Source organism: Hipposideros armiger, unplaced genomic scaffold (assembly GCF_001890085.2).
Source record: "Hipposideros armiger isolate ML-2016 unplaced genomic scaffold, ASM189008v1 scaffold_1655, whole genome shotgun sequence".
NCBI lineage: Eukaryota > Metazoa > Chordata > Mammalia > Chiroptera > Hipposideridae > Hipposideros > Hipposideros armiger.
Window position 1 is genome coordinate 68,163 of NW_017733005.1, and position 26,839 is coordinate 95,001.

At 37.3% G+C, this 26,839-nt stretch overlaps 1 protein-coding gene across 1 annotated transcript in view; it reads left to right on the top strand.

Moving 5' to 3' along the window:
- The window catches only part of LOC109377946 (dynein heavy chain 6, axonemal-like), a gene marked incomplete at both ends in the record, with an annotated part of 133,172 nt that overhangs the window by 62,840 nt on the left and 43,493 nt on the right, over positions 1–26,839 (top strand). The window contains 9 exons of the mRNA XM_019634425.1: positions 1,375–1,527; positions 3,831–4,082; positions 7,382–7,510; positions 11,458–11,571; positions 13,115–13,258; positions 18,154–18,366; positions 19,054–19,146; positions 20,845–20,964; positions 25,292–25,472. Coding sequence (XP_019489970.1) covers positions 1,375–1,527; positions 3,831–4,082; positions 7,382–7,510; positions 11,458–11,571; positions 13,115–13,258; positions 18,154–18,366; positions 19,054–19,146; positions 20,845–20,964; positions 25,292–25,472 — 1,399 coding nt within the window. The remainder of the gene's footprint in view (positions 1–1,374; positions 1,528–3,830; positions 4,083–7,381; positions 7,511–11,457; positions 11,572–13,114; positions 13,259–18,153; positions 18,367–19,053; positions 19,147–20,844; positions 20,965–25,291; positions 25,473–26,839) is intronic.

The window sequence follows — 26,839 nt, forward strand, 5'->3', positions numbered from 1 at the left end:
TGGCACGGGGCAAGCACTATGGGCAGTCTATCTGAAGTGTACCTGGCATATAAGACGACCCCCCACTTGGAGGCATATTTTTCAGGGCCAAAAAATCATCTTATACGCCAGCAAATACGGTATATATTATCAAATACAGAAAGAGGTGGTGTAAAACAAGATATAGCCCACTGGCTAAATCCAGCCTGCCACCTGTTTTGTATATACAGTTTTGTTAGAACATGACGGTGACAATTTGCTTAAGTATAGCCTGTGGTTGCTTTGCTTTCTCACTATAAGGGCAGAGTTGAGTAGTTGTGAGAGGCTGTAGGTCCTGCAAATCTAAAATATTTACTATCTGGCCCTTACTTCTGCTGACCCCAAGTATAGATGACAGAAGCCAGAGCCCTACTGTATAAAAGACTGAAGACTTGGGTGATAGTACCCGTTCTGTCATGTAATTCATTGTGTGGCAATGAATTCCAGAGCTTCTTCACCTTTTAAAAAGGAAGAAATACATAATTGGAGCAAATTCAATTTCAACAAGCAGTTTGAGCACTGCTTTATACTGAGCCAAAGAAAACTGATCTCAAACTGGCTTAAGCAATCCAAAAATGTATGGGCTGTGCATCTAAAAAGACCAGAGAGTAATGGGCCTTGGGGAGGTTTGACCTAGTGATTCAGTGGTGTTACCAAGAAGCCTTTTTTTTTTTCATTTTCTCTACTGAGCTTCCTGATGTGCCAGCTTCATCATAAAGCTAACATTTTCTCATTGTGAAATGGCTGTCAAAATCTCCATAAGCTAATTATTTCCTTGTTCGTGTACAGAAAGAGAAAGAAAGAGAGATTGGGATTCTGAGCATACATCTCTCTCAGCCTTAAACAGAAGTCCTGTGCCTCAATGTAATTGGATCAAGTAAGGTCAGATGTCTACTCTTATCCAATTACATTGGCCAAAGAACCAGGCTCCTATTTGCCTATTGATCAATCAGAATCTATCTTTGTTTCTGAAGGAGAGATCAATCAATTTCCTCCAAACCACATGGCTACCACCCAACATGAAAGGACTACAATTAGTCCTGGGGAGGGTACCACAATGTCCACTACAGAGGGCAAAATAACAGGAAGGGTGCTTGCAAGAGATCAGAGAATTGAGGCAAAGTTTCAAAATAAGCTGTGCAGTCTAGCTTGTTCTGGAAATGATCTTCAAAACCTGTCCTTCCTGTTGGTTCATTTGACTAGCAGTAATTTAATGTGTAAAAAAGTCCCTTTATATACACTGCTGCTCCCAATACTTGCTGATTTAACAGATGTTCAGCTAGGATTTATCTAAAATATATAATAAAATGGAAATATTCAAGTAGTTACGATTCACATTTCCTTTTTCTTTCCTAGGTGCTAAATTATATGCTTCCTCTTCAAAGCAAGAAAACAGTGGATGCCCTTATCTCTGAGGCCCAAGATGCTGAGTATAAACTTGAATTCATGCCAACGACCACCATAGAATATGTTAACAGCTTAGTATTTCTTGATGAAATTCAGGAAAGGGTGAGTTGATTCATATAACTCAATATGCCTGATCTCGTCGTAGGTAATCAAGGCAAATAAAAGAAATTCAGAGATTGAAGGTCAAGAAATAGTTGTCAAAATATCAGAAACACTTTTACACAAAGTAAGTGGATGTCTTCTATCACAGCAGTGATAACAGCTAACATTGATCAAACTCAGACTACTGGTCAGGCATTACACTACATTTTTTACATACATTACATTTTAAGTCCTCACAAAAATTTAAGAAGTACAGATCATTTGTATTCTTATTCTGCAAACGAGGACACAGGGACTAACATAGGTCATGTTGTCCAAGATCATAGAACTCGTATGTCGTAGAGCTGGAATTTAAAATTGGGTCTCTGACTGCAAGGCCAATGCTCTCAATCACAGTTTAGTGATAAATGGTAATAGAATTGTAGTCTAGATATTAGTCATAATGGAAGTCTTGATCCTTAAACTATATCTGCATAATAATCAGGAACCTGACCATTACAAATGAAAGAAACCCTTAAATAGAGAGGTGGGGTGGAGAGGCAACAATAGATATGGGAACTCAAGTGATGCAAATGATGGAGTTAGCTCGCTCTCTCTCTCTCTCTCTCTCTCTCTCTCTCTCTCTCTCTCATCATTCTGCCTGAGTCACAGAAGGCTCTGCAGAGGGTGGGTTATTTATATACAAAGACCCAAGACAGCATGACAAGAGCAGGATACGACCATTGATACTTGTATGCTATGGAGAGAGGGTGTTTGGTGGAGAAAGCTGGTGAACTGTAGCTAAAGCAGTATTTTCAAGGATAGGAAAGAAGGAATGGACTCTAGAGATGTTAGGTAAGTAGAATTGAAAGGCTTACTGGACAACTGAATGAGGGGCCAGCAAGAGAAGTCCAAGATAACTCCTGGGTGTCTTTCTACAGTAAATGAGTAGACAGTGGTATCATTAACCAGTGTAGGTAGGGGCAGGCCATTTTTGAGAGTGAAAGAGGCACCATTAATCACTCTGCCAGGACAAGTGCAAACCAGGATACTCCCATAGAAACGTGGACTTGTGCTTACTCTAAATACAAGGAACACAGGAAGATGGACAGATCTTGGTGTACAGAGATTTAGATCTATTTAAACTTGTGTAAGAAGTTAGACACGTTTGGATGAAAGTAACAAAAACACATAATTCGCTTAGAAAAAGAGAATATTCTAAGTTGGCAGGGGTATCTTCTGGAGTTTAAAGGCATGGATAGAGCCTAGCCTTTAGAAAGGACAGAAGGAAACAGAGCAGCCTGAGAAAACCAAAAAGCCTTCTCTTTTTCCATCTCTCATCGCTGCTCCTCTCTAGAACAGTGGCTCTCAAAGGGTGGTCCCCAAACCAGCAGCAGTAGCACTGGGGAAGTTGTTAGAAATGCATATTCTTGGGCCCCATCCTAGACCTCTGAATCAGAAACTTGGGGGAGGGGCTGAACAATCTGTGTTTTAACAAGCTTTCCAAGGTGATTGTGATACAAGCTAAATGAGAACCATTTCTTTAAAAGCCTGCCTGCAGTTACTTTCTCATGGTAAGGACTGTGTTCCATTTCCACATGAAAGCAAATGGCCTCTGCCAACTACAGTTTCACTCTTGCCATGTTGAAGAGAGAGGTCAGACTGATCCAGGTTCTCATCCCATTGGATGCTGCTTGGTTCAGCTTGTGGCCAGGAGGTTGAGTCAAGTTGTACAAACTTGGCTGCTCTATCTATAATAACCACGCGGCAGAGTTTGGGGGTCCCCCCAAAATTGGAGAATCCCTTGCCAGAAAACTAGGAGAGATGCTGTCCACTGAAGGTACTGAAGGTAAACATCAAAGTGAAGATGTTTAGTAGTAAGTTGGAGGTAGTAAAAGTATTTATAAAAAGATAGTGAAAGGCTCACCATAGATCAGAGTCCTGAATCTATGCAGCCAGGTACATGGCCTGTCCGCAGCTCAGAAGCTGGGCTGAGACAATCACAGCTCAACACACATCTGAAAGCTCTGATACTGTGACAGAGCACATGTTGTCTCTGAAAATACTCACACCTTTTAATGCTAGTAGAGAACAAATGAGAGGACAGAAAAATAAACATTTATAGGAATAATACTAACTATGCTCAGCTCTGAACAACTCACTTCCTGGGCCTGATTACCTGTACTCTAGCTGTGACAGTCCTCACCACCCAGCAGACTTCAGCCACACTCCATGATGCCCGGAGGCTCTCTCCTATTGGACGAAACCTAAGGGCCATAGTGGGACTCGGATACATTTTACAAGCAACCAATGTTTCTATTTAGATCGAAACCCTTGAAGACGAAGGGAACATAGTGATTCAAATGTACAAGCTCATTGAACAGTATCAGGTTCCCACGCCTCCTGAGGACTTAGCTGTTTTTGCAACTATGAAGCCATCCATTGTTGCTGTTCGGAATGCCATTGATAAATCCGTGGGCGACAGAGAAGCAAGAATTAAGCAGTTTTGTGTGTATTTGGGTAAAGATCTTGAAGAACTAACCAATGAAGTGAACGAAGTAAAGCTGCTGGCACAAGTAAGTCAAGGAAGAATTTTTAAAAATAATCTGTGTTCAGTTTGACTGCTACCTTTTAATTAAACCATTTAAGGAGCATATTTCATTTTAATGTGATTTAACTTTTACTTTTTATGGTTTTATTCTAACCAAGTAACAAGGTCTTTGAACTGCTATTTAAAATAAAAAATGTTTCTGAACCTTTCTTTTAAGTACTGAATAAATTCCAGACCATTGCAAGTAAAGCATATATGGAATATTAAAATGTATTTCTCCTGGCTTCTATTTATTATTTTCAAATGAGTGTTTTTATAACTTTTTAGTATATTTTAAGCTATTATCACACTTTTAAAGTTTTCTTAGCCACATATTTGAAAAATTCCATTTAGGAAGAGGCAGAGGATAAAGTGATAAATTATAATGAAGACTATTTGGTTAACTTGCACTAATTTTACTTTACAATAGATACTGGGGAATTTTTTAAAAGAATTTAGAATAGACATCTGGGTGATTCTTTTTTTTTTTTTTTTTTTTTTTTTTGGTTTTTTTTTGTTTTAGCTGAGCCATCCTGCTACCTGTTGGCAGCTCAGTGGCTGCTCAGCTTGGGCTGGACTCGAACCACTGTTGCTCAGAGCTCAAACACTTGAGCAAGCTCTTAATCAACTGAGCCACTCAGCCAGCCTTGGGTGATTCTTAACTGAAGCATACATGAAAACATGATTTGTAATGATACATTGTTTTATTATTAATATTGACTAAAGTTTATCACAGAAGTATAAAACAGTATGAAATTATAATCAAATCAGAACAATTGGAAAAAAGTCAATGCCCCTCAACAGAGGACTAATAAACTGTTAGGGTACATCCACTCAATGCAGACATTAAAGATTACAATATACATTTATATATATTAACAGGGAGCATAAAAATAGCTAACATTTATTGTGCACTTACTATGTGTCAGGTACTAAAGTAGTTTTGTATTTTTGCACAGAGAAAACTGTACATAACTGTAATAACAGCATGACTCAGTGAATTATCAGAAAGTGAACATAGCCATGTGCCCACTACCCATGTCAGTCACTATAACGTTACTGGTACCTTTAGTATTTGTATGGTTAGTGATAAGGTCCTCTCTTATCACTAACCCTTTCTTCCTCTCCCAAGGCAGTCACTACCCTGAATTCTAAGGCCACAAATTAGTTTTGCGTGTTTATAAGCTTTGATTAAATAGAATTACACAGGAGTGTGCCCTTTATTTGATTTTCTATCATTCCTGAGATTCTTCATGTTGCTGTGTGGGGATGTAGCCTATTATCCTTGTTATTATATAGTATTTCATCATCTGCCACAATTTAATTATCCATTCCATGATCTATGGACATGAGGATTGTTTATAGTTTTTGACAATGATGAATAATGTTTCTAGGAACATTCTTATATTCATTTGCATGTTTTAACTCATTTAATCCTCAGAATACCTATCAGGTTTTATTATTCACCTTTTATAAGGAAACCAAGATACAGGGAGACTAAGTAAGTTGACCAGGGTCACACAAATAATAAACAGAGGAACCATCATTCAATCTTAAGCAGTCTGCTTCCAATGGTTAATAATCTGCCATTAACTGTTGTGCTACATACTGCATTCCTTACAGAGCAGACAATAAAATGTATGAATAATTATTCTTAGTTTAAAATAACATGTGTGTATATAGAGAGATTGCTAGAGAGAGCAAAAGTGCCAGCAAGTGCTTTATGTGTAATCATGTATTTTAAAAACCATGTTACACCCCAGCAAGTGCTTCTTCTATAGAGGGTTTGGAATTAGTTCATTATCACTCAAGCAAAGCAATGCAACTTCATTATTTCCAGAATGATAATCATCTGACTGTCAAGACCACTGCTTCTGCTGATGGAGGGAGCTGGAGAAAAAAAAAATCTAAATGTGACAATTGATGATAACTCAATTTATTTCACTTTGAAATGTCAATTTCATTTTAACTTGGTCTCTTCGAGACAGATTTTAGTTCAAAATCTGAACGCCCTATCAGGCACTTCTTCACCTTTGTCACCATCCCCTCGCACCTCTTGCTCCATAGGGGAAATCTGTATTTCCGCCTGGTGGGTGGCAGGTCCTCTGGCTGCCTTCTGGACAATAGGTCTTCCAGTGCTCTTAGCTAACGGTCTTAGTTTGCTCTTAGCTAAGGGTCCTGGTTCTTTAACTACCATGCCAGCCCCTGCTATTGTCATCTTTCATTTCTGCTGTAGTCCACAGTCTTCATCTATGGCTTTCTCATCCTGACCTTGGACTTCTTCTGGTCTACCAGTTCCCACTGCCAGAATCAAGGCACATGGGAACTTCAGGATTCCCTACATACCAGTCCAAGCCATGAGGCACCAGAGAGTCAACACAAGCCCCTACTGCCTAGACACTTCCCACAGCTTTCTCTAATCAAGAGCATGTTGTCATGATGAAGGCAGGGCCGTGCTGGATCAGAGATGGAATAATTGGTCTCCCCAAGCTATGGCTATAATAGTTCTCAGATTCTCCCAGACCTGGTTAGGAGTTTCTACTTTGTCCCTAAACTTTTCCTTTCCAATTCACTGGGTGGGGTTTCAACCCCAACAGGTCAACCAGAAAACATGTCTGGCCATTTAGTCTTTATTTTCTCTCTTCCTCCCTCTCAGAAATTACAGGCTATCAGTTTCCTTTATTGTAAAATGGGGGTTTTCCTTACATTATAGCTTCTTCCTTCTTTTCCCTGTTGCATTCACCTGACTTTACCTGAAATCGTGTTTGTTGAAGAAGTGTAAGAAATGAAAGCAGCTGAGGGAAAATACCGGGGGTGCCAAAACAATGTATACAAGTGGACACTTCGGTCAACGTTGCTCAAGCAGTAGTTCACCGTAATCAGAAGTGTCTGGACGCTGATGGTAACCACTTTGAGCACCTCTTGTAATTGCAGAAGTCAAATGTGACTCATATTCATCTTTTGTTATCAGTATATATTGAGTGCTATAATTTTAATACAGTTTTCTTTTCTTAGAATATGTATGCATTTTTTGGTACCCTCTGTATATTAGCTACTATTTAAAAATAATGATAGCCCATGGCACTTCTTTATACATTTCTATCCTTTTTACAATATATATGCATTGCTTTAAAGTTCAGGAAAAGCGAACATTTAAACATATTTTATAAAAATCAGAGAGAGAAGAGAATTAGAAAAATATTTTTTTAAATGTTTGTTAATTTAATTTAATGGCCTACATCAAAAGATAGGAATGACTAATCAAAAATTGTCTTAATTTTACAGGATCCGCAGATTTTGGATGTCAGTGCTGACCAAAACAAAATAAAGTCTGTGTTGAACGATCTGCAGTTAGTTATAGATGATCTCCAGAAACGTGCATTTCAATATAAATCTTATCAGAAACATTTTAAGGTAATGACAACTCTACATCTTTAAAATGTATACATGCAAGTGGCATTCATGCACAAGCACTTTCAACAATGTGTCTGTAAACATGTAATGTTTGGACGCCTGTACACTAGTCACTGTGCTGGAACAGCCTGAAACAAATATAATGTATTCCCTGCCTTTGAAGTGTTTAAAAATTAGTACACATGAGAGACAAAATATCTTTCTTATTAAAGCAAAATATCTTTCTTATTAAAAAGTAATTGTGAATTATAAACAAACTCTCAGACCAGAGACTATAATAATGTCTATGTTAAAATGTATGTGGATTTTTAAATGTGGTCAATGAAAGCCCCTCTAGTTTTTCCTAAGTAATATTCAATATTCTTTTACATTCATGTGTGTGTTATGATTCCATGAATATGACCTTATTTGCCCTGGTATGACGTGCCAATTTGATGAAAGAAGAGAATTGACTAAGCCAGAGGATAGATGGATCTAAGAGGTAGATTTGAAAGGCTAAAAGATATGCTTAAAAAACAAAACAAAACAGAGAGAGAGAGAGAAGTGAGTGAGAGCTCTCAGTGCTCTAAACAGCTATTAGGAAGACCAAAACAAAAAGAGAATAGAAAAGATTTCTACGGTTAGAACCAGGGGGACCACCAACACTGAGGGAGATGTGATTCATCTCCCCCAGAGTCTTGGAGGAGTGCCTGAACGTCACATGGGAACACACCCATCCCTTCCAGGGCCCCAAGTGGGTGTCCAGAAAGTGGTCTGAGGAGGTATCCAGAGCTCAGGGGAGGTGAAGCAATCTACAAAATAATGAGTTTGGCACTAGACAATGTGACTTTTGCAATATTTGAGGCAGGAGGTTTGTGTACAAGAGAACTAGGGTTCAAAGCTATTCCCAGGTTGAGTTAGCTCACCTACCAGATAGGAAAGTATTCAGTAGGAAGTGAGATATGGAAGAAATATTCCTTGATTAAAAGCTACAACTAACACACAGATGTTGGGAGCTGGCTGGGATCAGCCAGGGACACTGAGGCTTTAGGTTGGCAAGCTTGGGTCTCCAGGTAGATACAGGCCTGGGGTGAGCGGCCTTGGAGCAGTTTGGTGGGGACTTTGGGGACAGTGCTTCTGCCTTAAACTGCTTCCAGACAACGCAAGTGCAAAGAGTAAAGACCCCAGCTTGCTGATAGAAAAAGCTTACGGACTAAGGGACTCAGTTGCTCATGGACTATGGACTTGCAGTTTCACATACATCACCGCTCTGGGACTTTCCACCATGGACCTGCTTCACATGCTTGGGACTTTCTACTGTGGACTTGTAGACAGTTTTTTTGTTTGTTTGTTTGTTTTAAAGATTTTTATTGGGGAATTGGGGGATGGGAACAGCGCTGGGGAATTGGGGGAAGGGGAACAGACAAGTTGCTGTCCTTTTGTTCTTCAGTTTAGTTGTGGAGGACGTTGCTTCACTGGCCCAAGTTGGCACCATTATTGTGCTCTTCCTGGGTGAGGCAGATCAGTCGCTGGCTGCAGGCTACACACGGTAGCCCATGGCAACCCACCTGCCGTCGCTGGCGAATCATGGCAGCCCAGCTCCAGGTCGAGCTGTTGTTCAGCATCTTAGCTGTAGAGGGCAGTGTCACTGGCCCTCATATGTGGGATCCCAACTGGGACCCTCTGGCATCCCAAGCCAGCTCTTAACCAACCCGCCACTCGGCTGACCCTGTAGACAGTTTCTATTTGCCTCAGTTTAACCTTGCCTAGCTATATCATTGGTTTTTATTGTGTATAACATAGCTTGTTGTTGAGGAGAAATTGTTTCTCCTCAGCTCATGAGTTTTAGCTTTACGGAATCGCTCCCTAAAATGAGGAAATTGCTTCTCCTTAAGAATCTTGTATGCCCAATAAACGAGGTCTCAGTTTTGACACCAGAAGACTGAGTCCCTCCTGTCCCCGCACTTTGTCTCTCTTCTCTTTTATTTCTCGTCTTCCACCCAGTCCTCTCAGGGACCTGTTTGGTGAGCTCCTGGGTGACGAGCCAGGAGCGTTCGGTTGAGCAAGCTGGTCTCGTTCACATAGTCACTCCATGGGTCATAAAAAATAGCATTGCTTGAGCCAGCACCTGAGATAGGAGTGTGTCCCACCCTTTCCAGCTCCATATCTACACTTGACTAATTCTTCCTTTATGATCACTTCACATCCAGCCTTCCTTCTGAAGCTATCAGTCATTTGGGTGATAGGAGTGAAGGCCTAACTAGCCTAGGAAATAATTTCTAATGCTTAATGAAGACAGGGCTAGATTCCTAATGTCAGGGTAATGCTGACTTCATAAAGTGAGTTTGGAAGTGTTCCCACCTCATCAATTTTTTTGGAAAAGTTTGAGAAAGATTGGCATTAATTCTTCTTTGAATGTTTGGTAGATTTTACCAGTGAAACCATCTGGTCCCAGGCTCTTCTGTGTTAGGAGGCTTTTGGTTACTGAGTCAATCTCCTTACTCATTACTGGTCTGTTCAGGTTTTCTATTTCTTCTTGATTCAGCCTTGATCTGTTGTTCCCAGGGATTTATCCTGTTCTTGGATAACCTATGTTATCCAATTTGTTGGCATACACTTGCTCAGAGTATTCTCTTATGGGTAGTCTCTTATGGTTTTGTGTATTTCTGTGGCATCAGTCTCCTCTTTCATTTCTGATTTTATTAATTTGAGTCTTCTTTCTTTTTTTCTTAGTAAAGGTTTGTCAATTGTGTTTATCTTTTTGAAAAACCAGCTCTTAGTTTCATTGGCTTTTTCTATTGTTTTTCTGGTCTCTATTTCACTTTTTTCCACTCTGATCTTTGTTATTTCCTTCCTTCTGCTAACTTTGGGCTTAACTTGTTTTTCTTTTTTTATTTCCCTGATGTGTAAAGTTGAATTATTTATGATATTTCTATATCTTAATATATGTATTTATCACTATAACCTTTCCTCTCAGAGCCACTTTTGCAGTATCCTATATGTTTTGGTGTACTATGTTTTCATGTTCGTTTGATTCAAAATATTTTTTATTTCTCCTGATTTCCTCTTTGACCCACTAGTTGCTCAAGAGTGTGTTGCTTAATTTCCATATGCTTGACATTCCCTGGCTTTCTTCATTAATGTCTAGTTTCATATCATTGTGGTTGGAAAAGATACATGGTATGATTTTAGTCTTAAATTTCCTAATATTTGTTTTGTGGCCTATCATATGATCTATCCTTGGGAATGTTCTGTGTGTATTTGAAAAGAATGTGTATTCTGCTGCTATTGGATAAAATAATCAAAGCCCTAGCTTATCACAGAGCTCACAATTTCTGTGCAACCAACCCCCTGGAGGTTTCCCCACCTCCAAGCTTAACCAGTCTTAAAGCACTTCATGAAAACACCTTCTTCAGATTTTCCTGCAACCTTTCTCCTGTAGGGTTCATATACAGCCCATGGGGTTAGAAAGAGGTAATAAGCCAGGCTGTCCTCTCCATGTTAAATCTCCAATTTCCCCCTCCACCCCTACCAGCTATGTACAAACATCTTCTTCCTCGTCTATCATCTACGTATATAAACCCTAAAGAAAATCGGTGCCTCTGAAGACTCATCTGTTTTCAAAAAAAAAAAAAAAAAGGCCAGGCATATATATGCACATATGATCCAACTTGAGGAAAAATGCTCATGTTACTCTTGTAATATTTATGTCTTTGGAGAATATTTAAGTTCTAAGGAAACACAAAGAGTTATATTTTGTCACTCAAATGGAGATTTGAATTTACATGGGTTTTGTAATTTTGTTTTTCATTTGTTCCTATTTTTTCTTTTCTTTCCCCATTTAGGATTCCACCCCTCCTCCCCATATGCTGCTTAGTCACTGTATTAAGAATTACTAATAGAAGGATAATATAAGGTCTTTATATCTGAAAAATAAATAGTGCATTTTGCTTATTACATTTATAAAGGTAGAAGTGTCCACGTTTGAAACTTTGGAAGAAGTTAGTGCTGAATTAAAGCTCAAACAATTGCTCTGGGATTCTTTATCTGAATGGGATCAACTTCATCAAGAATGGTTAAAGGTAAAAAAAAACAAACTCAATTCTTAAATTATTTTTGTATTAATTAAACTTACAATCCTAATATTACAAATTCTAATTTTTTAAAAATATAGTATATTTTTAATTTCAATAAAATATGCAACGTTATAATTCTATGGGAATTATTATCCATTTTCTTAGTGAATGCACAAAGGCTTTTCTGTCCCTATATACCCTAGAGCAGAATGTGTTATTGTAAGGCAGGCTTCTCGGGTCCTTTAAGAAGGCTAAATGAAGGAGACACCCAAGGCCCTTTAACTGCTTTGCGGTTTTTAAACACAGTGTCGTCATGATACACTACACCCAAGTGTTCTTGAGGGTTGTAGGTTTTTATTTGTGATCTACACACTTTAGATTTCTGCTAGCTTAGGTTTTTATTCTTCTTGTCCTTTAAAAAAAAAGAAAGCCTTTTTGTTGACGGTGATAGAATAGAATCAGAGTAATGAGCTCTAGGATCTTCCTTTGAGAGCTCAGTAGTAAATTCTGTTTATTAGGGAGCCACGTCCCACAGAGTTTGCTTTCTAGGGTCTACCTTTGTATTCAGATCTTTACAAGGGTCAGCCCTGTAGAAGGCGGAATAGATGACTATCCATACTTTCAAGTGTGATATGGACATGTTAGAAATACCATCACCTTCAGCAATACTGTTTTATACTTGCTCACTCATCCTACCTATGCTGATAATTAGTTAAACTAATTAAACTATCACTGGGTTAAACTCAGTGATACAGGAAATGGTTCCCAGATGATGATTTAGCTGCTGGGGACAAGTCCCAAACCCTAACAGAACTTACCTTTTTGTGGGGTAAACAGAAAACAAACAAACATGTGCTATAATAGCAGAGACTTTCAAATACACTTGTATAACTCACTTATCATTTATCTCAAAAGTAGAAAATGCTCCTGAGGAATAAAGAAGAAATTTAGAGAGTTTTCTGATTACCACCATAGATTAGAACAGCGGCTTGCAAACTAGGATGAATTTACCATAGGAAATGCACAAAAAGACCCATGAGGGATCAGAAAGAAAATATTGAATCTGGAAAAAAAAAGAAGAATGAAGGTTTACAAATTTTCTATTGCCTTCAGTCCGTATGATCATCTGACATGTCAATATATGTGTAACCTTATATGTTTATTGAGGAATATGTTTATAGATACATGCATATTTGGGGGTACATCTTTAAATCAATCAAATAATAGGAGGATACTAGATGAGAAATTTCTAGTTAGCAAGAGTGAAAATTAGTTATTTGTCTCCTTACAAGGTTTGGTCCTCCAGAATAAATGATAGGAATTGCAATACTGCATTTGATGATGTATGAGACAAGGACATGAAAGGAATAAACAAGTGATGCCTGATATACTATTGGCAATCTTAATAAGTAAAGCCATTTCCACAAGTATTGAGTTGACTTGGATTAGCAATTTAACTACTGGAAAATCTGAGTAAAGTAAAGATGTTTACTATTTAGAGCTTGGCTTTTATCATGTATTAATTTCTTCTTATCCCTAATTTTTATAGTCCAAATTTGATTGCTTGGATCCAGAAGTCCTAAACAGTCAAGTTTCTAAATACGCCAAATTTGTGACTCAGTTGGAAAAAGGCTTGCCGCCCAACAGTGTAGTGCCCCAGCTAAAAACTAAGGTGGAAAAAATGAAAGAAAAGGTAAGTTTGGTAAAAATTATTTCAAGAACTCCAGGTCAATCAGTTCCTGCTTGATGCTAATTAAACCAAAGTCAGGAATTGTTCCCTGTTTAAAATAGTCGGCTTTGCAGAGTAAGAAGAGAGAACAGACAAATTCAAACTTTTGCAGAGGCACGGATTGCACCCCTGTCTTCAACTGGCCAAATCATGCAGCTGAATACCTTGGTTAGAAGGGGTAGTCAAAGTAAGTTTCCTGAGTGGTAGGGGAAATAGTGCAGGAGTGGATTGTGGATATGCCAAGACAGCAATGCACTCAGCCTATATAGACAGCCAGATAAGGCTAGGGCAGCCTGTCTATTTACACCACTGCACCAAACAAATATGCCATTTTCCAGCTGTGTCGTCATGCGAGGAAGGTTGGGAAGCCTGGCAATAGGTGTGTAGGGCTGGCTCTTAGAAACCCATCACTGCTAAACCAGCACTTGAAAGGGGAAGGGAAAGGGAAATGATTTTACCCTTTTAAGCAGTTTTATATTCTTTTAAAAGAGATCAAGGACTAAAAGAAGACTTGGGTAGGAAAAAGTATGCAAAGCTTTAGGCACAATGAGAAGCAAATGTTCCTCCTTGAAAATAATGTTTTTGAATTTTTTCCCCTTTAGCCTTATAATATCTAGTCTAAACACTTTTCAAAAGTTACTTACATCAACTTCTTTCTTCTTTATTGCCCTTAGTGTAGTTATATCATATAATTGTAAACAAATTCATTTGTCACAGTCTGTGTTCGTCTTTTGTTCCTTCAAAATCCTGGTTGATTTTTTTTTTAACTTGCATACAGAAAAAGCCACTTTCTGTGATGTACAATTCTGTGGGATTTTACAAATGGGTAGAGTCATGTATCTAACACAACAGCGCTATACAAAATAGTTCCATCACTCCCAAATTCCCTTATGCAGTCTTTTTGTAGTCATCCCCACCTTCCATCCCAACCCCAGGCAACCACTGATCTGTTTTCTGTGCCTACAGTTTTTTTCTTTTACAGAATATGATATAAATGGAATAATACAATATGGAACCTTTTGGGTCTGGCATTGTTCACTTGGAAAACGCATATAGGATTACCCAGAATACATAACATACTCTTATAACTCAAAAATAAAAAGACAACTTTTTAAAACACACAAACGATTTGAAAAGACATTTCCCCAAAGAAGATAACATGAAAACACATCTTTAGTCATCAGGAAAATACAAATCACAATAAGATACGACTTTGTACCCCTAGAATGGCTAGGATCAGAAAGACAGGTTATATAACAAGTGTTGGTGAGGATCTGGAGAGACTGGAACCCTCATATATTTCTGGTGAGATTATAAGGTGATACAGCCTCTTTGGAAAAGTTTGGCAGGTTCTCAAATGTTAAACAGAAAGTTACCACATTACCAAGTCATTCCACTGCTAGGTATATACATAAGAGAATTGAAAACATATGTTCACACAAAAACTTTTATATGAATGTTCATAACAGCATTATTCATAATAGCCAAAAGTAGGAAAACCCCAAATGTCCATCAACTAATGAATGAGTAAACAAAATATTATATGTCTATACAATGGAATATTATTCAGCAATAACAATGAATAAACTACTGACATATGCTATGAGTATGACATTGGTGAACCTTGAAAACATTATACAAAGTGACAGAAGCCAGTCACAAAAAGTCTACATAGCATATGATGTCATTGATATGAAATGTCTAGGATAGAGAAATCCATAGAGAGAGAAAGTAGATTTTTTTTTAGTGGTTATCAGGCACTGTGGAGAAGAAGAAATGGGTACTGATAGTTAATGTATATGGGGTTTCCTTTTGGGGTAATGTAAATTAGATAGTGGTGATAGTTGCACAACTCTGCAAAATAGAATATTTTTTTTAAAAAAAGATTCCTTGGTGTTACATGAAGCAATAGTTCATTAATTTTTATTGCTGAGTAGTATTCCATTATATAGATTACCACAGTTTATTTATCCATTCCCTTGTTAAAAGACATTTGAATTTTGTCCATTCTTAGCGTGATTATTAATAAGTTGCTATAAACATTCATGTACAGCTTTTTGTGTGAACATACATTTTTAATTAACTTGGGTAAATAAGTAGAAGTGGGGTTGCTAGGTGGTATGGTAAGTGTATCCTTACAAGAAACTACCACAAAGTTAAACAGAACCAAAAAAGAAGGAAGGAAGGAAGGCAGGAAGGAAAGAAAAGGAAAGGAAAGGAAGGGAAGGGAAGGAAAGGAAACTGTCAAGTTGTTTTCAAAAGGCTGTAGTGTTCTGCCTTCCCACAGGCAATGTATGAGAATTCTAGTTGTTCCTCATACTCGTTATCATCAGGGAGTTTTTTGGTTTGGTTTGGTTTTAATTTTAGCCATTCTAATAAATGTGTAGTAGTATTTCATAATGGTCATATTTGCATTTTTCTAGTGACTAATGATGTTGAGCATCTTGTCTTACGTCTATCTGCCATCCATGTAACTTCTTTGCTGAAATGTCTGTTTTGATCTTTGCCCAATTTTTAATTCCACTGTTTATTCTGTTATTATTTAGTTTAACACTCCTTTATATAATCTTTTTCAAATATGTAACTTGAAAAGTTTTTTTCCCACTCAGTGGCATCTCTTTTCAGTCCCTTAACAGTGACTTTCACAGAGCAAACATTTTTAATTTGAATAAAGTCCAATTTATACTTTTTTTATGGATTATCTTTTTAGTTGTAGTATCTAAAAACTTCTTGCCAAATCTAAGGGTCACACAGATTTTTCTCCTGCATGTTCTTCTAGAAGTTTTACAGTTTTGCTTTTTTACATTAAGGCATATGCTTCATTTTGAATTATTTTTACATAAAATATGGGATACCTATTAAGATTTACATTTTTACATATGGAGTTCCAGTTGATTCAGCCCCATTATTTGAAAATATTGTTCTTTCTTCATTGAATCTCCTTTGCACCTTTGTCAAAAGTCAGCTGACTCTATTTTTTAGTCTGTTTATGTACTTTCTCTATTCTCTTTTGTTGTTCTATGTCTATTCTTTCACCAATACCACACTGTCTTGATAACTATAGCTAGTACAGCTTGAAATCAGGTAGTATAAGTTCTCCAGTTGTTCCCTCTTTTTCACAGCTATTTTGTCTATTCTGTTTCTCTACTTTTACATATAAATTTTAAAATTAGCTTATTAATATGTACAAAAAATTGCTGGGATGTGGGGTGGGGTGTTAAATCTGCAGATCAACTTGAAGACAATTGACACCTTAACAGATTGAGTTTTCCAATCTAATACCAGAGTATCTCTCCATTTATTTAAGTCTTCTTTTGTTTTTTTCATTAAAGTTTTGTAATTTTCAGCATACAAATTCTGCACATATTTTGTTAGATCTATAATTAAGTATTTTTTAAAATGTTATCCTAAGCAATATTATCTTTAATTTCAAGTCCTAATAGTTCATTGCTGGCATATAGGAACACTACTGATCTCTATATATTGATCTTATATCTTGTAAATCTTTGTAAATTCACATTTTAATTCTAGGAGTTTTTGTACATTATTTGGAATTTTCTTTGTAGAAAATAATTTCATCTGTGAATAGAGATGGTTTTATTTCTGCTTTTACAATTTGTATGCCTTTTCTTTCTTTTCTTTCTTTTTTTTTTTTTCTTATTGCACTGGCCAGGACTTCCATACAACATTGAATATGAGTGGTGAGAGGACATCCTTGCTTTTTCCTGATCTTAGGGAGAAAGCATTCAGTCTCTTTTAAAGCATGATATTAGCCATAGTTTTTTATAGATGTCTTATATTAAGATAAAGAAGTTTCATAGTTTCCTCGGAGTTTTTAAAATCATAAATAAATGTTGAAAATTATCAAATAATTTTATGCATCTATGATCAAATAGTTTTTCTTTTTTAATCTATTAATACTGATACGGTGGATTATAGCAATCAACTCAACTTTCGCATGTTGAACCAGGCTTGAATTCCTGAGATGAAACTCATTTAGGTTGTGATGTATTATTTTTATTTTACATTGCTGGATTCAATTTACTAATATTATTTGAGGATTTTGTGTGCCTATATTCATAAGGGACACTGATGAGGGACCAGTGCTTTCCATGAGAGTTTTTATTGCTCCCCTCTCCGACAGTAAGTCTTTTGTTCCAGAGTGAAGTCAGAAGAGATGGGTTGGGTAGAGTTACAATAGTGCCTGTTCCCTCCCCTGCCAACACCATAAGATAGGCTTTCTCAGGAATCGCCTCAATCTTCTCTATGAACGTCTCTATATTTGTAGCCCCCAGAGCCTTCACACTCTCATGCTACCCTACATTCAGTGTGTGTGTGTGTGTGTGTGTGTGTGTGTGTGTGTGTGTGTGTGTGTGTGTATTAGTTTCAGGTGTACAAAACAACCTAATGTTTAGACATTTACACCCCTCACAAAGTGATCATCTCCCCCAAGTCAACTACCTCCCCTCTAACATTGTCCATATCTATTACAATACCACTGACTATATCCCTAAAGTCAGTCTTTAGCAATTTGTTATTAAAATTTAGCTGAGTCATCTTACTCAGTTAAATGGCAACCCAAACTATCTGTCCTAGGTAATCAAATTCTCAGGTCCTGTTTCTTGCTGTGGTGAAACTGTGGGTACCAGTCCAGTCTCTTCAAATTTTGTTAGCTGGTGGCCCTGTAACTTAGGTTTCTGATCATTTCAATACAAGTCATTAATTTGCAGTTTGTTTAAATTTTTCTTTGTTGTAAGAGTATATAAGTGATGTTCTTTCCAGATTGCTACATTCTCAAATAAAAACCTGTGTTTTTCAAGATAAAAAGCATGGTGCCTCTGAGAGTGTTTGTTTTCCAGCTTCCAGTTATCACTGACTTGAGGAACCCAACTTTGAAGCCTAGGCATTGGACGGCTATTGAACAAACAGTTGATGCCACCCTAGTTGACCTTGACATTCCTATAACCTTAGAGAGACTCTCCGAGTTGCATGTTTTTGACTTTGGCCAAGAAATTCAGGACATTTCTGGACAGGCTTCGGGAGAAGCTTCGTTAGAAACAATCCTTAAAAAGGTAAATCTGAAAATATATATATTCTTAAGATTAAGGAGTGTAGAGATTTTCATATCACCAACTTTTGGGTTACCTGGATAGATTTTTCAACTATGCAGCTTTCACCCTACAATATCAGTTATCCTTCTGTTTTCTTATATTATTATTATTATTATTATTATTATTATTATTATTATTATTATTCTCACCTCTACAGATACCTTCTTTCTACTTAGCTTGTAGCCCAGCATGAACTTGATGGCAACAAAGTTTCAAATTTGCATGCTTATATAAAGAACTACATACCAAGGAAGATCTTTTATACCAAAATCCATCATCTTTCAAACTACCAGAGAAGGCTGTGTGAAATGCTTCAAAAGGCATTGAGAAACTTAGGATAATCTCTTTACCCAAAAATTCACACATACCTATCAATCACCTGTGTAAAAAGAATTTTTTTCCTTTTAATTAAATCATAGCAATAGGAAATACACATTGAAGTATCACAAGTTATTCATATATACTAATGTTAGTCAATAAAATTAAGCAAATCAGTATCATCTAAGAAAAGGATTTTAAGATTTTTAAATGAAGTAAGGAGGAAAATGGGGTTATTATGGAGTTTTTACTCATTTTATTCCACATGCGTTTACTGAATACCTAAACACACATGAACTTAGATATCCTAAGACTTGAATTATTTCTAAGGTGGAGGATTCTTGGAAAACAACCGAATTCGTCGTTCTCCCTCACCGTGACACCAAAGATGTATTTATCCTGGGTGGCACAGATGACATACAGGTGGGTAACTGGGTTATTGAAAGCTTATGTTTAGGATTTTGTTAAGAATTTAAAACTGAAAGCAACAAAGGGACAAGACAAACAAAAAAGAAACAAAAACTCACAGGCACAGACAACAGTTTAGTAGTTACCAGAGGAGAGTGGGGAGGGGGGTGGTAGAAGAGGGAAAAGGGGATCAAATATCTGGTGATGGAAGGAGAACTGACTCTGGGTGGTGAGCACACAATGCAATGTATAGTTGATGTATTATAGAACTGTACACTTGAAACCTATATAATTTTACTAACCACTGTCACCTCATTAAATTTAGTAAATAAACAAATTTTTTAAAAAAAGAAAAAAAGCTTACAGTAAAGGTTCTGGCCAGATCTAAATCTTTTATGGGAGATTATGATAAAGAAATGAAATATGAGAGTAATTAAATTAGAAAAATCTAATTGGGAAGGCAAAATATGAATGTGGATAATTGACATGAATGCTTGTACATGAAATATTTAGCAAAGCAATAAAAATGGCATATATATGTAGCTATCATCCTGTAGTTGATAACTGTTGAGGAATTTAGAAGAGAAAAGAGATCATTTTATGGATTACATGATCAGAGAACCCTTTCTTGACCAGCTAGGACATGCTGGACCTTAAGGAGTAAATGGGATTTTGATAGACATAGATGAGAATGAAGGGCATTTCAAACCATTTAAATGAGGCAAAGAAACATGAATTAGCATTTCTATAGCACACTAAGAAACTAAATTCATTTTAATTTTTTGAGATTAAGAGTAGATGGCCATGTTCTATGAACAACAAAAGAAAATAACTCTAACCCTTGTGTTTAGAAAGTTCTTAGTGACTTCAAACCCAAAGACACATTAGTTTCACAAAAGGATCTGGGTCTTCTGACACAATTTAAAAAGCAAAGCCCTGGCCTCTTAGGGTGTATCCAGGCCAGAATTGATGAAATGGCTTTGCCATGTATAGGCTAGAAGAGCAAGACCAGATGTCACTCTGGGAAGTAGCTGGGAGAGCAGACCCAAGATGAAAGTCAGACTGTATAGGGCCAAATGATGCTAGACCATGGGGCTTCTGCTCTCAAGAAGTTTATAATTTAAATAGAGCAGTGGAAATCCATTAGATTAACAGATACGTTTTTAAAAATGCCTATGTTCTGTAAGGGTTGTTGTAGTGTAAGGGGGAGGAGTACAGGTGGGAGGTAAAGGAAAACTGTCTATAATCATTCTGAACTTGATATGAATGAGTTCGATTCCCCTCTTCCTCAAGGTAATTGAGGGAAAGTGATGTTTCTTTGGATAGAAAAGACAGCTAATTTTGCAAGTTTTCAGAACTTTGAGAAATAAAGGCCAAATGACCAAATGGCATAAAAAAGATACCAGATACTTAAAAGTAGGGGGAAGAGTTTTGAACCAAACAAAATCTTGTGCCATTAATAATTACAGAAACAGCCAAGATTTGGCAATCAAAACTCCCATGGTGACATTTGGGAGAACATGATAGTGGGTTATAAGCCGCAGTAAAGGGGATAAGGAAGGGGAAATGGATGGGGAGGAAACAGTAGGAGGGGCTAAGCTATTTATTCAAGAACTTAGATTTTAAATGGACTCTTGGGATTAAATATTTGTAATTACCTTTGAGAGTACAAACATATGATGTTGCATGAATTTTCATCTCCATTCTTTAAAGGTTCTTCTTGATGACAGCACCATCAATATCACCACCATTGCCTCATCGCGTTATGTTGGTCCACTGAAAACTCGAGTTGATGAGTGGCAGAAACAACTTGCTTTATTTAATCAAACACTGGTAAGTAAGGATAATTTCAGTTCAGGAACTCAAAGAACTGGAGCGCCACCGGACCTCAGAAATCACTTGTTCAATCATTTAAATATTATATAGTTTAGATGTAATATTTAATTGATGACATTTTAGTATGTTCAGAATATAAGAAAAATGCAAATATGTTGAGCTCTTCTTTACATAATTATACTATCACCCTGTACTAGTCATTATTGCTGTGAAACAAAATACCACAAACTTAGTGACATAAAACAATATACATTTATTATCCCCCAGTTTCTGTGGGTAAGGAGTTCAGGTGTGGCTTAACTGGGTCTCCTACTTAGGGTCTCATAAAGGCTCAATCGAGATGTGGGCCGGGACTGGGCTCTCATCAGAGGTTCTAGTCAGGAAGGATCCATTTTCAAGCTCACTCAGCTCAGGTTGTTGGCAGAAATTATTTCCTTGTAACTCTGGGACTAAGGCCTGTGATTTCTTACTGGCTGCCATCTGGAGGCCATCCTCAGCTCCTCCATGTTGCCCACACATTTTTTTTTTCTTGTGGACTGCCCCCGACATGAAGACTTGCTTCATCAATCGAGCAAGGAAGAGAAAGTCTCCTGGCAAGATGAATGTGCACATAACTGTGTACATCCTATATTACCTTTGCCATATTCTACATGGCTGGAAGCAAGCACCCAACACTCAGGGAGAGGATCACACAAGGGTGTGACCACCTGGTCTTCGGGGCCACCTTAAGAGTCTTGCACAGCAACCTCTTATTTACTGGAAAACTACTCACTGTTACTTGAAGCCTCCTTGGTACCTCTCCTTGAGGTACACACCTCCTTTTTATTTTAGCCTACCTCAGATTATCCCATAGTAAAACAAAGAACCCACTTACACTGATCTCAATTTGTGCCCATCCAATCTCTTTCTTAGACTTCAGATTTTTAGCTTGATCTAATTATGTTCAGGTTTCTATATATCCTAATATGAAAAGTTATCTGTGAAATAATAAAGATGTATGAAAAGACAACCTATTCCAACTTTGTTTCATAGAAATCTTTTTAGGAGTCCACCTTCTTCAAGGAACACTTTGTAATCTGACCCTTGTCCAGCCTTCTGTACTGATGGCTGAGCCCTATGAGGGGACGGACCACAGATCAAAGTAAAGGACATGTTTTTATAGAAGATCCTTAAAAGAACCCAGTGCTGAATAGTGGGGACCCTTCAGAGAATTAACTGTATAGAAAGTGTGAGACCTGAGATAAACCAGGGAGTGGTTATGACATTAGAACTTATGTGTAACCCCCAAATGTAGAGTGAGCAGTGAGAAACTCTTTCGTGGGTCTTGGGTCTACATATGCAATGGCAGACACAGAGAAGGGCAAGGTCTACACACTTCAGTTCTTACACTGCATTTCTGGTTTCTTTGATGAATTGTGATTGTCTCTAAGTGGAGAAGCAATGAGTGATGTTCTTCTTCCTCCCAGTCTTCTGTATTTGCTACACATTCTGTCACAAGCAGGTTTTACTTTTTTGATTAAAGAAAATGAATCATAAAGGGTAGGGATATCTCAACATAATAAAGGCCGTATGTGATAAACCCACAGCTAACATCATATTTAATAGGGAAAAGCTAAAACCATTCCCCTTAAGATCAGGAACAAGATAAGGCTGCCCATTTTCTCCACTTTTATTCAATATAGTTCTGGAAGTTCTAGCCACAGCAATCAGACGAGAAAAAGAAATAAAAGGCATCCAAATTGGAAAGGAGGAAGTAAAATTGTCATTATATGCAGCTGGCATGATACTATATATAGAGAACCCCAAAGACTCCACCAAAAAAACTATTACAGCTGATACATGAATTTAGTAAAGTAGCAAAATACAAAATTAATATTAATAGTCCCATTTACAATTGCTTCAAAAACTATAAAATACTTAGGAATAAATTTAACCAAAGAAGTAAAAGACATGTACTCAGAAAATTATAAGACACTGAAGAAAGAAATTAAAGAAGATACAAATAAATGGAAACACACACCACACTCATGGATAGGAGGAATTAATATAGTTAAAATGTCCCTACTGCCTAAAGCAATATATAGATTCAATGCAATTCCTATCAAAATACCAAGGGCATTTTCCACAGAAATAGAAAATATAATCCTAAAATTTATATGGAACCGTAAAAGGCCCTGAATAGCCAGGGCAACCTTGAGAAAGAAGAACAAAATAGGAGGTGTCATGCTACCTTTTATCAAACTATACTACAAGGCTACAGTAATCAAAACAGCAGGGTACTGGCATAAAAACAGACACATAGACCAATGGAACAGAATAGGGAGGCCCAGAAATAAATCCATTCCTATATGGTCATTTCATCTAAGACAATGAAAGCAAGAATTTACTTTGGGGTAGAGACAGTCTATTCAATAAATGGTGCTGGGAAATCTGGACAGACACATACAAAACAATGAAGCTGGACCACCTCCTTACACCATATGCAAGAACAAATTCAAAATGGATTATAGACTCAAATGTAAGATCTGAAACCTTGAAACTCCTAGAAGAAAATATAAGAAGTAAATTTGCAGACATTACCCTTAGTAATATTTTACTGATATATCTCCTCAGGCAAGGGAAGTAAGAGAAAAAATAAACATATGGGATTACATGAAACTAAAAAGGTTTTCCACAGCAAAGGAAACCATCAATAAAACAAAAAGGAAGCCTACTGAATGGGAGAAGATACTTATCAATGACATATCTGATAAGGGGTTAATATCCAAAATTTATTTTTAAAAAAAAACTCATTCAACTCAACACCAAAGAAACAAACAACCCAATTAAAAAATGGGCAGAGAACATGAAGAGACATTTCTCTAAAGAGGACATACAGATGGCCAACAGACATATGAAAAAATGCTCAACCTCACTAATCATTAGAGAAATGCAAATAAAACCAACAATGAGATACCACCTGACTCCTGTCAGAATGGCTATCATCAATAAATCAACAAACAACAAGTGCTGGTGAGGTTGTGGAGAAAAGGGAACCCTGGTGCACTGTTGGTGGGACTGCAGATTGGTGCAGCCACTATGGAAATCAGTATGGAGGTATCTCAAAAAGCTGCAAATGGAACTACCGTATGACCCAGCAATTTCACTCTTAAGTATCTATCCAGAGAAATCCAAAATGCTAATTTGAAAAAATATATGCACCCCTATGTTTATTGCACTGCTATTCACAATAGCCAAGACATGGAAAAAAATGAAATGCCCATTGGTAGACGACTGGATTAAGAAATAGTGGTACATTTATACAATAGAGTATTGCTTGGCCATAAAGAAGAATGAAATCTTACTGTTTGCAACGATATGAATGGACCTAGAGAACATTATGCTAACTGAAATAAGGCAGTTGGAGAAAGACAAATACCATATGATCTCACTTATATGTGGAATCTAAAGAACTGAATAAATGAACAAACTAATCAGAAACAATCTCAGAGATATAGAGAAAAAATTGAGGGTTACTTGATGAGAGGGGGTGGAGATGAGGGAGAAGGTGAGGGGATTAGACAGCACAAATTGGTAACCACAAGATTGCCACAGGGATACAAAAGACAGTTTGGGAAATATAATCAATAATGTTGAACAGATTTTGTAGGGTATCGGAAGGAAAACTTGTCTTATTAGGGAGCCCACTTCATGGACAGTGTAGGTGCCTGACCACTGTGCTGTACACCTGAAGCTGAAGCTGAATAACACAGAATGTCAACTATAATTTTATATATATATATATGGTCACAGGATGTAGAATACAGCACAGGGAATAGAGTCAATGGAATTGTAACAGCTACAATGTCAGTGGGGTAGTAGATTGGGGGAGAGGGGTTATCACTTTGTGAGGAGTGTAAATGTCTAACTATTACACTGTTTTGTACACCTGAAACTAATAAAAAAAAGTGGGGGGGAGGGAAGAATATACACATAATGGAAAAAAAATTTTTGATAATCCTTTCTATATTTGGAAATAGTAACTAGCCTTACCACTTCCCAACCCTTTAGATTTCTTTAAATAAGCATCTTACACGCCCCCCCCCTCCCTGGCTCCATTCTGGTTACCACACAGTAGATTCATTATAACTCACTCAGTAGAAAATGGGTTGAAATTAGGCTGAAAAGAGTCTTGGACCCTTTAAGGAGGTTTCATTTCAAAGGACCTATGAGAAGTCCCCAAAAGGAAAAAGATACAGTGAGTCTCCATGTCATTATTTTTAATGTAACTAAATGTTTTTAATTTTGGGTTAAAAAATTGCCAATTTCCATATTTTTCTCCTAGGAAGAGTGGCTGAATTGCCAGAGAAACTGGCTCTACCTAGAAAGTATCTTTAATGCCCCAGATATTCAGAGGCAGTTGCCTGCAGAGGCCAAGATGTTCCTCCAGGTGGATAAGTCTTGGAAAGAGATCATGAGGAAGGTGAACCGGCTGCCTAATGCACTTCGAGCGGCTACTCAGCCAGGTATAAAACAAAAGTTTAAAACAAAAAGACTTTACAATTATCTAAAATGCTTATCACCTGTAAGACTCTAATAATATGTGACACCCTCAACCCCTGATTCTAGTCAGCTTTGATGCCCAGGAATATTTGTAGTACATTTGACTCTCTTGCAATGTGAATTGAACACTGTTTATTATTATTATTATTATTATTATTATTATTATTATTATTACTATTATTATTATTATCTCTCAGCTTAGTTCATAGTTTTGGTGCAGAAGAATCTGCTTCTTTTTGCTATCATACCTTTTTAAATAATTTGAGTATGTCGTCAAAGAGTGTCAGTCATGCTTTTATTTCACAATTTTGACTACAGGACATACAACTACATTCCACTGACCCATTCTGCTCAAGGTAGCACAGACTTATAACCATACAAATTTCCATACCTTATTTTTAATTAATTCATTAAAACCAGTTAAAAATATTACCAGTAATTGTAATTCTAATGTCAAGGTTGAAATGTGTTTTAGTAAGTTTTGTTCCTAGGCATATAGAACCAAAGTCTTTTCAGGGGCACATGCATAGTTATTGAACTTTATGCTTTGCCTCAAAGCCTCAGCAAGCTTGCTTGGGGTTCTGCAAATGGCAACATATAACCTTTCCTGGTGAATACCCCCAGACAGCTCCCCTGCCAAGCAGGGGCAGCCTGCTGGCCTATCCTCTTTGTCCAAAGACTCTTACATAAAGTAGAAACAGAAGGGGACACACTATATGGTATGATAGAATTGAAAGCTTTAAAACTTGGGGGCTTCTAGAGGCTCCCACATGCCTTGACTCCTGATCCCCTACCGGCCAGCAGCTGCATCACTCCAACCTCTGCTTCTGTCATCACATCTTTTCTGCCTTTGACCCTCCTGCCTCTGCTCTTATAAGGACCCCTGTGATCACGTTGGGCCCACTGGATAATCTCCCCATCCCATGATCCTTAACTTAATCACATCTGCCAAGTTCCTTTTCCCATATAACCTAACATAATCTCAGGCTCTGGGGATTAGGACACGGACATCTCTGAGAGGCCTTGGTTCTACCTACCCCATCCACTTAATGTGTGTATTCAAACCTTTTGCTGTAAAAATATTAATGTGTTTGATTACCAAGTGCTGCCCCAGTTCCTATCAGACTTATTCTATAACTTTTGAAATATAAAAAAAAAATCTGACTTCCTAGAGATTTCAGGTAAAGAAATGTAGACCTGTATATATCACTTCAGATTATGATAAAGCTGCGAAGAAAAACTAAGCAGAGTAAAGGGGCTAGAGAGTAGCTGGAGGCTGCCCTGTGTGTGTGTGTGTGTGTGTGTGTGTGTGTGTGTGTGTGTGTGTGTG